Consider the following 12981-nt stretch of genomic DNA (forward strand, 5'->3'; position numbering starts at 1 on the left):
GAAGGAAGATTTTTTAAAACAATAAAAGCCACTTATGACAGACCAATAGCCAATATTATACTTAATGGGGAAAAGCTACAACCAATTCTCCTAAAATCAGGAACAAGGCAAGTATGCCCAGTGTCTCCACTCCTCTTCAATATAGTCCTGGAACACTTAGCCAGGGCAATAAGGCAAGAAAAAGACATTAAAGGGATCCACATAGAGAAAGAGTTAAACTATCCCTTTTTTCAGATGACATGATACTATACCTCACGATCCCAAAAACTCCATCCCCAAACTCTTAGAAATCATAAATCACTTCGGCAAAGTAGCAGGATACAAAATAAACCCACAAAAATCAGTCGCCTTCCTGTACACTGACAATGTACAAGAAGAGAGGGAAATAAAGGGAGCAACCCCATTCATAATAACCTCTCCAAAAATAAAATATTTAGGAATTAACCTAACCAAAGATGTAAAAGAACTATTTAATGAAAACTATAAAAAGTTAAAGAAAGAAATTGCAGAAGACACTAAGAAATGAAGAGACCTCCCATGTTCTTGGATAGGCAGACTTAATATAGTGAAGATGGTAGTACTGCCAAAATTAATATACAAATTCAATGCAATTCCTATTAAAATCCCAATGATGTACATCACTGAAATACAGAAAACAGTCAAAAAATTCATATGGAACAACATGCCGAACTTCAAACTCTACTACAGAGTTATAATAACAAAGATAGCATGGTATTGGCACAAAAACAGACCCGAAGACCAATGGAACAGAATAGAAGATCCAGAAATAAATCCAGAGGCGTACAGCCAGCTGATATTTGACAAAGGAGCCAAAGACATACAATGGAAGAAACACAGCCTTTTCAACCACTGGTGCTGGGAAAACTGGGTGGCCACATGCAGAAAACTAAAAGTGGACCCCAACCTATCACCATGCACCAACATCAACTCAAAATAGATTAAAAACCTTAACATTAAATCTGAATCGCTGAAACTACTGCAGGACAGAGTAGGAGAGACACTTGAACTTATAGGCACAGGAAGGAACTTCCTGAACAGAGTCCCAGGGTCACAACAAATTGAGAGAGACTCGACAAATGGGACTACCTTAAAATAAAAAAGCTTCTGCACAGCTAAATCTATTGCAACCAAGCTAGAAAGACAACCAACTAATTGGGAAAAAATATTTACCAGCAATATATCAGACAAGGGGTTAACATCCAGTATATACAGGAAACTCAAGAAACTAATCCCTCCCAAACCTAACAAACCAATTACTAAATGGGCAAGGGAACTAAAGAGGGCCTTCTCAGATGAAGAAATAAAAATGGCAAAGAAACACATGAGGAAATGTTCATCATCCCTGGTGGTGAAGGAAATGCAAATAAAGACAACCCTGAGATACCACCTTACCCCAGTCAGAATGTCCCACATCCAAAATCAGCCAACAACAAATGCTGGAGGGGATGTGGAGAAAGAGGAACCCTATTACACTGCTGGTGGGAATGTACACTTATACAACCACTTTGAAAAGCAGTCTGGAGGGTCCTTAGAAAGCTAAAGATTGACCTCCCTTACAACCCAGTCATACCACTTCCAGGCATCTACCCTGAACAAGAGGAACCAATATATAAGGACATGTGCACCTCCATGTTTATTACAGCACTGTTCACAATAGCTAGGATATGGAAACAACCCAGATGCTCCACCACAGATGAATGGAACCCTGGGGAAGTAGTGAGGGAAGGGATTGTAAGGGGAAAACAATGGAGGGGGTAACAATGCTCAATAGGAAGTGTACTCATTACCTTGCTCATGTAACTGTAACCCTCTGTAAAGTGTCTTTATAACAAAAAAATTTAAAAAAAAGAAATGGAAACAGAAGGTTTTCCTTCTTTATTGGTGTTTTGGTTTACTTTTTATTTGTTTGTTCTTATGTCTTTGGGAGGGCATGGGGCCACAGAAAGGGTGAAACAAAGGGTGACTAATTGCAGGAGTGCTACACATTAGACACTGTGCTGAAAATAAACTATAGAACTCGTGGCAGAGGATGGAAGTAAAAAATAGAGAGGGGAATTGTTCAAAAATGTACTTTTATCTTACATATATAACTACATCATCTTTGTAATAGCACTAATCAATACATGAAAGGACAAAAAGGAATGGAATAAGGCAGTTCATGCAAATGAAAGCCAAAGGAAAGCAGAAGTATCCATAACATATCCCATCTACTAGACTTTAATCAAAGCAACCAAAGATGACAAGTTTGTACTGCAATGATGTAGGGATCAAATCAATAACTTGACATAACAATTGTAAATGTGGTGTATTAACATACTATCCAAGCATTTAACTCTATTTAAGTAGACTATGAGATAGTCCTCAATGCAATTATAGCTGAGGATTTTCTAAAGATCATCCAGATAAAATCAACTGAGGAGTATCAGAATTAAAATTCACCCTTGAGCCTCACATACAACTATAGAAACTTTCACTCAACTTCTGGATAAACCAACTTTCATCAACTTACTGAGCGTTCTCTGGGATATATATGAAAGGACATGAAATCAGTCAGATATTAAAACTATTAGGTTGGGCGCCAGTGGCTCATGCCTGTAATCCTAGCTACTCAGGAGGCTGAGATCTGAGGATAGCAGCCCAGGCAGGAAAGTCTGTGACACTCTTATCTCCAATAAACCACTAGAAAAATGGAAGTGGCACTGTGGCTTAAGTGGTAGAGCATTTGCCTTAAGATGAAGATTTCAGGGACAGCACCCAGGCCCACAGTTCAAGCCCCACAACTGACAAATAAATTAATTAATTAATTAAATATAAATAAATAAAAGTATTAAGAGTATATTGAGAACACATGCCCATCACGCTGTAGTAAAGCTAGAAATCAACAAGGAACACACTGAAAATATTCACATAACATGAAAATGTAATTAATTATTTTTCAACCATAAATGAATAATTTAATGTAGTTAAAAATATTCAATTTAATTAACTAATTAATACTTGATTACATAAACTGTTTCTCAAGGGAAATTGTAAGAAATAAACTGACCATTTGAACAAAAAATGAAAAGAGATTATGAGACACTATAGATATAGAAAAAGGGCAATAAAATGAAGGTATAAGAGCCTTTGCTTAAATCATGAGTACAGACACTATACCAAGGAACCCATGCTGCATCTCAAGAAATGAGAAAAACTATCTCAAAGTTATTAGAAGGGATGAAATAATCAAGTAGAAGAGAAATAGACAACCCAAACAAAATATAGCAAAAAGGAGGTTCTACAAAAACAATAAAGTGATAAGAATGACATAAAGATGTTTCCCCATCAAAGGAGAAACAACAAAATTATGCATATCAATACATACCTCCCATTATTCTGGATGTCAAAATCAGTATGGTGAAAATAGCCACATTATTGAAAAATCATCTACAGATTCAATTCAGGGTCCATCAAAATGGCTATCAGTTTCTTCACAGAAATAGAAAAGGCAAAATGAAATTTTATGAAAAAGGAATTCGTCAATTAGCCAGAGGTAGCTTCAGAGTAATAGTGAAATATCCCTATATCTGTTTTTCTCTTAAACACAAGTGCCATAATAGCAGAAAAAAAAAACACTGATAAAAATAGACTCACAGGCCGATCACCAGTGGCTCATGCCTGTAATCCTGGTTACTCACAGAGGCTAAGATCTGAGGATCCCGGTTCAAAGCCAGCCCTGGCAGGAAAATCCGTGAGACTCTCATCTCCAAAAAACCACTAGAAAACCGGAAGTGGCTCTGTAGCTCAAGTCATAGAGTGCTCGCCTTGAGCTTAAGAGCACAGGAACAGGGCCCAAGCCCAGGGTTCAAACCCCACGACCTACAAACAAACAACAAAAAATAGACACATAGATCAAAAAATATAAGGCCAAGAAGTAATTGAAACAACTACAGATATTTGATTCTTGGAGAAGTTGTCAAATAATAAATTGCCTAAGCATGAATGAATGGCATTGTGAAAATGGGTATCCATGAGTGAAATACTAAAACTAGACTCTATATTTTTAAAATAAAAATTAATCAATTCTTTTTAAACAATATTCTTTTCTTTTTGTCGGTTTTGAGGCTTGAACTCAGGGCCAGGAAGCTTCCCTTGAGCTCTTCTGTACAAGGCTATCAATGTACCACTTTGAGCCTCAGCTTGTTTCCTTATTAGTCTTAATAGAGCTTTGCAAGTAATAGAGAAAATGAAGGAAACCATACTTACAGAAATGACTTAAGTAGAACTTAAATAGCTCATAATTGTCTCATTTGAAGGGCCCTAAATACCACACCTAGCACTGGAAATGCAAACTAACTGTCATTGCATCCAATTGAAAACCTTCAGCACAATGAAAGAAATGGTGACATAGACAAACAAATAGTTAAACATCTTGCTAGCTATTTATCTCACAAAGGACTGATAGCATACTGGAAAACAATTCTAAAACTTAAATAGCAGTTAAAAATGCAATGAATTGCTTCAAAAATTATATGAATGGAAATCAGTACCTAAAGAAATTTTCAATGATTTCCACAATCACAACACCACTGTTACCCATCAACCCTGACAGAAATTGTAGTTTTGGGGAATATATATAAAAATTAAAGCCTGGAGAGTCTTCAAAAAATGAAAAATAACTTAACTAGTCACTTATGCCTGTAATCCAATCTGTACTGAACAGAAGTTGAGAGTCATGATCCTGCATCAAAGCAACCGGCTGCAGAAAGTCCCTGAAACTATTTATCTCAAGTTAACCAACAAAAAGATAGGAGCAGATATGAAAAGCTCAAGTGGTAGAGTATCATCTTTGAGAGAAAATTCGAATCAAGAGTTCAAAGCAAGTGAATGACCAGTGGCTTGTTCCTGGTTACTTGAGAAGTTGAAAATAAGCAGAAGAAATTAGAAATAAGGGAGAGAAAAAAGGCTGTGTGACAAGTTATGAAACATGGTCATAAAAATGTGTTGGAATATAATCAAAGTACATGACCTGCAGTGTGGAATTGCAATATGAAGTGTATGCTTGGCACAAGCATATATTGTATAAAAATTGGTAAACATCACTGCAATATCAGTGGGTGTACACTTGAGTCAAATCTCTCATCTACTGATGTCTAATCGCAGTGCTCTATTTATCTGCAAGAAAAAGCTTAGCAGATAAATATTTCTATCTATTCAATAGCATACATAAAATGTTACTAACCCAGACCAGGCTTTACATAATTTGTGTGGGTAGCTAAGACACATCCATTGGCTGAATTCATAATACTCAGTATGGCTGTATTAGCACACTAACAAAAGTACTCAAATATATTTTCAGAAATTAACAGAATGAAAATCAGATAAATATGGGTAAATAGTGAGGATTAAAAATAATAGGCTAAGCTTGTAACTAGTGACTCATGCCTGTAATCTTAAGTACTCAAACAGCTGAGATCTGAGGATCATGTTTTGAAGGTAGCTAGTCAGGGATGTTTGTGAGATTCTTACCTCCATTTAAGTACCAAAATATTGCACAAGTGGAGCTGGAGTGCAAAGACTACAGTACTAGCCTTCAGCAAAAGAGTTCAGGGACAGAACCCAGACCCTAAGTTCCCAAGACTAGCACAAAAGAAAGACAAACACACCATTGACATATAAAATAAGAATATATATCTTCTATAGCACAGTAGAGAGTAATTCCTATCCTGGGAACACTGCTCTCAATAGTGGGCTCAGGGTCTACTTATCACATCAGCACTGTAAACAAGTGGAAATGATGGACACAATGACATTATCTCTTGCAATAGTAATCAGATAGTTTGCTAGAATTTTTTGAAGTTCAGAACAGTCATTTTTCTTTTCTTTTTTTTATTTTTGTATAGCCACTTATTAGTGAGATTCTCTGCTGTAGACCAAAAGTCATGAACATGAATGAACACAGGAAAAGTAGAACTCACCAAGAGCAGATAAAATTCTGCAATTAGTGAAATTTATAATGATAATCTGCCTGGTAAGGCATGGGTTGTACAGCATATCTTACATAAAATAATGACACGAGGCTTATTTTGAAAGAGTACTAATTGTCTACAGTGGGCATGTGGTGTGTGTGTGTGTGTGTGTGTGTGTGTGTGTGTGTGTGTGTGTGTGTGAGAGAGAGTGAGAGAGAGAGGGAGAGAGTGAGAGCGCAAGAGAGAGAGAGAGAGAGTCCTAGGACATGAAATCAGTGCCTGGACACAATGTCACTTGAACCACATTTTCCCTTCCTGCTTTTGGCTCGTTAATAGGAGGTAAAAAAAAACCTCACAGGCTTTCCTGCCTGGGCTAGCTTGAAACCTTGATCCCTAGATATCAGCATCATGAGTAATTAAATTTACAGGCATGAGCCATCAGCATACCTTATGAAATTTTATTAATGTTCTCAAAATATCAGTGTTACTAAAGGAAGGTTCTCTGACTACTTGCTCAAGGAGGCAGGAAATATAGCTGCAGCCTTTTAGTACAAATCTCATACCAGTGACTCAGGTTGATTGTAATGACATCACTTCATTTTCTGCAATCACAGCTGAAATAGCAGAGATACAGGCATACTGGAGTAAAGTGAAGAACTTCCTGACCTGGAAAGGAGAAGCTACAGGGAAGGAAATAGAGTCTTCTCCTATTAGCAGGCAGAAAATCACTCAAGAGTAGATGTAAGACAAAATAATGAAACTGAACTTCTGTTGCAACAGGGATGGAGATCAGTGTAGAGGGACAGATCATTGATGTGTGCACCTAGAGTTTCCTCAGCCATCGACCAGCCCTGAAATTCAAACAATAAATGGGAATAAAATGATGAGTTACTGAAGTACAGCTTGTGCTCTTCTTGACTAGAATCATGACTGTTACTGTGATCTATCCCGAAAATGTTGAGAGGGAAAAACCCAGTGATCATCACATCTCCATCCATGTGTGCTCGGTGTTTCATAGTAGAAAAGCAGCTAGTGTCAGCCAAGAACCTGACAAGGAGGGGAAGCTGGAGAAGAAGGAGTGTGAAAAGCATAAGGTACATCCCTGAAGCCTCTGCCAAGCTGAAATTCTGGCAGGAAGTGAGGCCCCATGTCATATATATATGAATATCATATACAGCATATATATGCATATGTATATGCATAGACTTTTTATTTGTGTCTATGTGTCTTTTTATTGATAGAGATCTACAGTATAACTAACATTTCATCAAAGCTTCTTGTGAGTCCCCAGAAGTACTGTGTAAAACTATGCCCTGGAGCTCAATAGCTAGGAGAAAAACATGAGTTGGAAGCATGTTTGTGGATTTGCCTTCTTCACCACACGAGTTATGATTTCATCTAAGACCACAGATAGTGAGGCCCAAGACATAGAGTTATCTTGTAAGTCTTTTTTGCCCAACATTTGTGTCAAGAAACAGTTTGCCTATTTAAACATTTTGTTTTTCTCTTTCTCTCCCCAGATTATACCAACATCAAATACAGTGAAAACATGGGTCATACAATGGGGGAGGGACATACAAACAACAAAAAAGGATCACATAGTACCTTATAAATATGTTAGAAACAATCGTAAGAAAGAAAAAAATCCACTTGTGTCCCTATCTTCGGGTTCATTTCACTTCACATCATCTTATCTAAGCTTTTCTGTTTGTCCCAGACATCTCCTAGTTATTGCAAATAAGGGAAACTTTAGGCCTGGCTTGCTTCACTTAATATAATTTTCTCCAAGTCTTTCCATTTCCTAACAAATGGGGCAATATCATTCTTTCTGGCGGAGGCATAAAATTCCATTGTGTGTATATATATATATATATATATATATATATATATATATATCACATTTTCTTGATCCATTCATCTACTGAGGGGCATATGAGTTGGTTCCATAGCTTAGTTATGGTAAATAATGCTGCTATAAACAAGATATTTAAATAGGGATACAGATTGACCCATTGCAACAAGGAGATGTGCAAAACGCTATTTCCAAAAATGAGCTTTACAATTTAGGCTGGGGTAGGGGTATGAGCGGGTGGGGGGTGTAGTTGAGGGGATGGGAGGTACTGGATGGTAAGGGAAAAACAAAAGAGGAGGCAACAATGCTGGATAAGAAATGTATTCATTACCTTGATCATGTAACCATAACTCCTCTGTACAGTATTTTCACAATAAAAAACATATATATATATATATATAACCTGTTTGCATGAAAGCTATTTGGGATGATGCAGCTGGATCGCTTCAAAGGATGCCATGTCCTGTGCATGGTGAAATGTCCACAAAAAGTCTATGTCTGTGAGATGTCAACTAAAGTTCTGAGAGCATCATCCTAAAAGTGTCAATTCACATACACAATGTCTATAACCACCATAGAACATAGGTGGTAGATAATGGCATCTTCCTATAACAATTCCATGTGCAGAGGATTCCAGAAATGCAGCAATTTATGATTGCCTGAGGAAGCAATGATGTTGCTGAGACAAGCAATTAAATGTCTATAACTCATGGTCAGTGCTAAAATTGAGTTCCACTTGTGCATTCTGAAATTTTGCCTTCAGGCAGACAATTATTATTTATGTTGCTAACATAGATCAAGACGTTTTCATGATGCATTGGGTTGAAAACATGTGATTGAGAAAATATTTCTCTATCACAAACTTCAATCAATATCAAAAGTAACTCTATGTTTTCAAGCTGTCAACATATGTTAGACCTGAATTCCATGCAGAGACATCAGTTACCCCATTGAACAGAGCTACTTCAGGGCAGCCGACATACCCTTCACAAGGCTGTTGGGTTGGATGCATATTTTGGTACACTTGTTCACAATCATATACTGGGTGTCAGAAAATACACATCATATGTATACTTTAAATATGCAGGATTAAAAGAAAAATCTTTTCTAATATGATTGCCACTGATTTTTTACAGTTGTATATTCATTATGATATATGAGATTTATCACTTTTTTTAACATTCTTAGTAGTACTTGTCAGCTGGGCAGAGGATATACTTAGATATGCATAATAAATGTAGAGTTTCTTGAGGAACCTACATACTTATTGTTCTTGGTGGTTGCATGAAATTGCATTTCCAAGAATAGTGTGTAAGTGTCCCATTTCCCTACATTCCTACCTACATTCCTTATTTGACTTCTTCATGATAGACATTGTCACTGGAGTGAGAGTAAGGTAAGCATTATTTGGTTTTGCATTTCCTTTATTAGCCATTCATACTTCTGGTTTTGAAATGTGTCTTTAAGTTTGTTTGTGAATTTGTTCATTGGTTTTTGGTGCTTTAGGAGTTTAGTTTTCTGAACTTCCTGTATATTCTAGTTATGAATTATTTGCAAGATGCTTAGTTGGCAAATTGTGCCAGCCATCTATTCAGTCCAATAACACTTTACTTTGTTTTGCCAAAGGCTTTTAAGTTTGATGTAATCCCATTTGTTAAATTTTGTTCTTATTTACTGAGCTATTTGAAGTTTTAAATAGGAAGTGATTGCCTATACAAAATGTTTCATTGTTTTGCTATCTGTAAAGCAGTCATTTCTCTTAAGTTTTATCTGCTGAATTTCTGGGATCATTCATAACTTAGGGTATCCTGCAATTCCTGGCCACTGTATCCAGGAGAATGGCTGCAAAGTGGTCATAAAGAGAGAAGGCCCATGTGTGGAACCATTTAATGAGCACATGTTCTCCTTTGCATGTCCTTAGGTGGAAACTTTGCACCCGTAGGTAAACTGCCTGGATCATCGAATAGATGTCTCCTTCAAGCCAGAAGTTGCTTGAAGGACTCCAAGAAAGGAATCTTCTATGGTGACACATTTAGCATTTAGTATTTTTTAAGAATTACAGTGTGCTAAAGGGATATTTGGTAACATTAAATTTAAAATGTAGTTTTAAATAAAGTTTGACTTATCTGAAATAAAGAAAATAATATTTCCCAATTTCCAGGTACTCTATTAGGAAACAGTGTATTTCTGCTCAATACAAGTAATACATGGAAAATTATAACTCTTACTCAAGTAACAAGTGCAGCTTCTCTATCTCCCTAGAATCATTATGTGTAGAGTTGTAATTTCCAATGCCATTTGGGGACAAAATATTGGAATTGTGACCTTATAAAACACCTTGTAAGGTGTTTTATAACTAGACTTCACTTGTCAGAGTTGCTGAATTCTTCAAAATGTTTCACCCAGCATTTAAAAATATTCCATAGATTTCAGGTGGGGAATACCCATCTACCAAAGTGAGGGATGTGGTCATTTCCTGGTCAGAATTGAGAAACCACCATGTGTGACTGCTGCCCAAAGGAACCACAATCTCTGAGTCCATTTACCAGACAGAGAATCTGAAAAGTGTGGAAACCTCAGGTGGTGGTTTGGCAAGCAAGCAAGCGTATTTTTCTGCAGTTGGTGATCATCAAAGATCCTGGAGCCATTTAAGCCCTTAGGAGAAGAACTTTTCTACAGCTGCTGAACATTAAAGATAATTAGGTGATGGGGTAAATCAATAGATATGGTCAGGAGCAGGTGGACCAGACTTTGCTGATGTAGCTGGAGGCCAGAGATACATGCAGTTTCCAGACTGAGGGTGGGGGTTAACAAGAAATGGAAACAATGGATTCTCATACTAGCACTGGATAAGGAACTGAGAAGAAAGGGAAGTTCAAGATGAAAGAGTGTGAAAATCAAATAGAACATTACAGCAGTTGCTGATGAGCTGGCATCATGGTGGGAAGTGGAACTTCATGTGTTTGTGCATACGTGTCTTTTTCTTGATACAGATGGCCACTCTAACCCAGCTCCTCTCATCACAGTTTCCTGGAGTCCCCTATAGCAATGTGGAAAACCTTCAGCCCTTGGGCTCTTCATTAGAGGCCCTGAATCCAGGAAAGAAATAGAGGTTGGAAAATACGCTTCTAGATCCTCCTCTCCAGCCCAGGTGCTATGATTTCATCTAGGCCCACAGATAGTGAGGCCTAAGATTTAGTCTCAAACCTGTGTCAAGAAAGCACTTGTGTGAAGGCCATTTGGGGGTTGCAGTTAGATTATATTATAATGTAATGTCCAGGTACAAGTGAAATCATCACAGCAAGACCACATTGACTTCATCCAAAGTCACAGGATGACATGGTTTCCCAGATAAAACCCAGGGACACTTCACACATGTGCTGTCTATAGTAGCCACAAAACATCACAATAACAAATTAATATGCACAAGCCATTCTAACCACCTGTTGTTAGAAACAGGGCCAAAGTGAGGAATGTGGAATGCACAGAAACTTTTTGTGCTTTCTGCTCAATTTTTATGTAAATTAATATGCCTCAGCAAATTCTTGTAGTTGTAAGCAAAACAGGTTCTGATGAATTTCCATGTCACTAAAATTATTATTTCATTTGTAAGATTGTTTTTAGGCATTTAGTGGTTTATATTCGTTTGATAAGAGGGTATTATTTTGGGGCATCAGCCTGTGTGAATTTGTCCTAATCTGACTCACACTCTCCATAACACTCATCTGTTTTCTCCCTTCTGAAAGCAACAGTTTTCTTTTCAACAGTTTTCTTTTTTTTCCAGCATAAGTATTAATATTTTAATCTTGGTAAGCCACCTTCAGCATCTACATTCACTCACCTTCATCTATCCATTGCCTCCCAGTGACAACAACTCAGTTACACTCACACCATTCATTTTAAGGTACAATAATTGCCCAAAGTGGCCTCAAGATGAAAATGTCATTATACTTTCAATAGACTCATACATTTTCTCTTTCCTCATCTCCCCTACCCACTCAGCTTTCACTGAGTTATCCCATGTTCATAAACAAATATAAAGTAGTTTGATGTTGTTCACCCTTAACAATTCTAGTTTTTTCTCCCTTCCCCATATCGCTTTTAAATGGTGCCATGATTATAATGAAGTTGTGTGTGTGCACAGTATGTACTTATGTGTATATTTAGGTCTATCTATCCAATATTAAGAAAACCCTGTGCCATTCATTTTCCTGCATATGACATAATTTCATTCTTCCTGACAGCTAAGTGTCAGAGGTGACCTGATCAAGATGTACATAATTGGATGATTTAAATTGAAACACCCTTGTATATTTATTTAATATAATAAAAATTAAATTAATTTAACAATGTCCTTTCCCCATTTTGAAGTTACATTAATACAGGCAGACAGAGAGACAGAGAGACAGAGAGACAGAGAGAGAAAGACAGAGAGAGTCTTGTTTTCCATCTCCTACCTGTACATATCTAGTTCTGTGAGTTTTAATTCAGTGATACATTCCTTGAGTGTGCATATTTGTGAATGGGGGGAGGCTCCTTTGTGAAATTCATCTTCAGTTCATCGGATTTGTTTTGTTGGTTTTCATGTGTGAAATTTGGCCAGTGCCATGCTGACTTTGTTACTAGTGCTTTTCAGTATAATTTGGAGTCTGGTATTGCAATCACTCCTGAATTACTCTTTTCGCTTAAGATGGCTTTGGCTTTGGGCTTTATTGTGTGTGCTTCTATATGCATTTTAGGAGTGAAGTTCCTCTTTCTATGAAGAGTGTCTGGGAATTTTATAAGGATAGCTTTGCATCTATATATCATTTTGGATGATATATTCCTTATCCAATCCATGACAAATGCAGATATTTCATTTCTTTTATCTGTTATATTTTTTGGATTTCTTGTTAGATCTGTTTCACTTCTTGGTTATGTTCATTCCTAGGTAATTCAGATAGTTTGTGTTGGGAACCATTAGGAATTTAATGGTTTCCCTGACTTCTTCCTCAGTCTGGTGATTGCTGTTTTGTAGACTACTTTGCTGCAACTGTGTACATTTTGTTTATGATTATTTTTTAAAATATCACAGTCCCATTTGCTAAGAGTGACAGTTTTAATGTAGCAGGTAGCATTTGATAGATTTCATTCCAGAATTGAGTCTATTAGTTCTTATTT

At 36.9% G+C, this 12981-nt stretch overlaps 1 protein-coding gene across 1 annotated transcript in view; it reads left to right on the forward strand.

Annotated features, from left to right (window-relative positions):
- Positions 1-10931, forward strand: part of LOC106001608 (vomeronasal type-2 receptor 116-like) — a 50681-nt gene extending 39750 nt beyond the window's left edge. Inside the window, 2 exon segments of the mRNA XM_013036655.1 lie at positions 6892-7063; positions 10815-10931. Of these exon segments, the coding sequence (XP_012892109.1) occupies positions 6892-7063; positions 10815-10931 (289 nt within the window).
- The last annotated feature ends 2050 nt before the right edge of the window (positions 10932-12981 follow it).

This window comes from Dipodomys ordii, unplaced genomic scaffold (assembly GCF_000151885.1).
Source record: "Dipodomys ordii isolate 6190 unplaced genomic scaffold, Dord_2.0 Scaffold332, whole genome shotgun sequence".
Lineage (NCBI taxonomy): Eukaryota > Metazoa > Chordata > Mammalia > Rodentia > Heteromyidae > Dipodomys > Dipodomys ordii.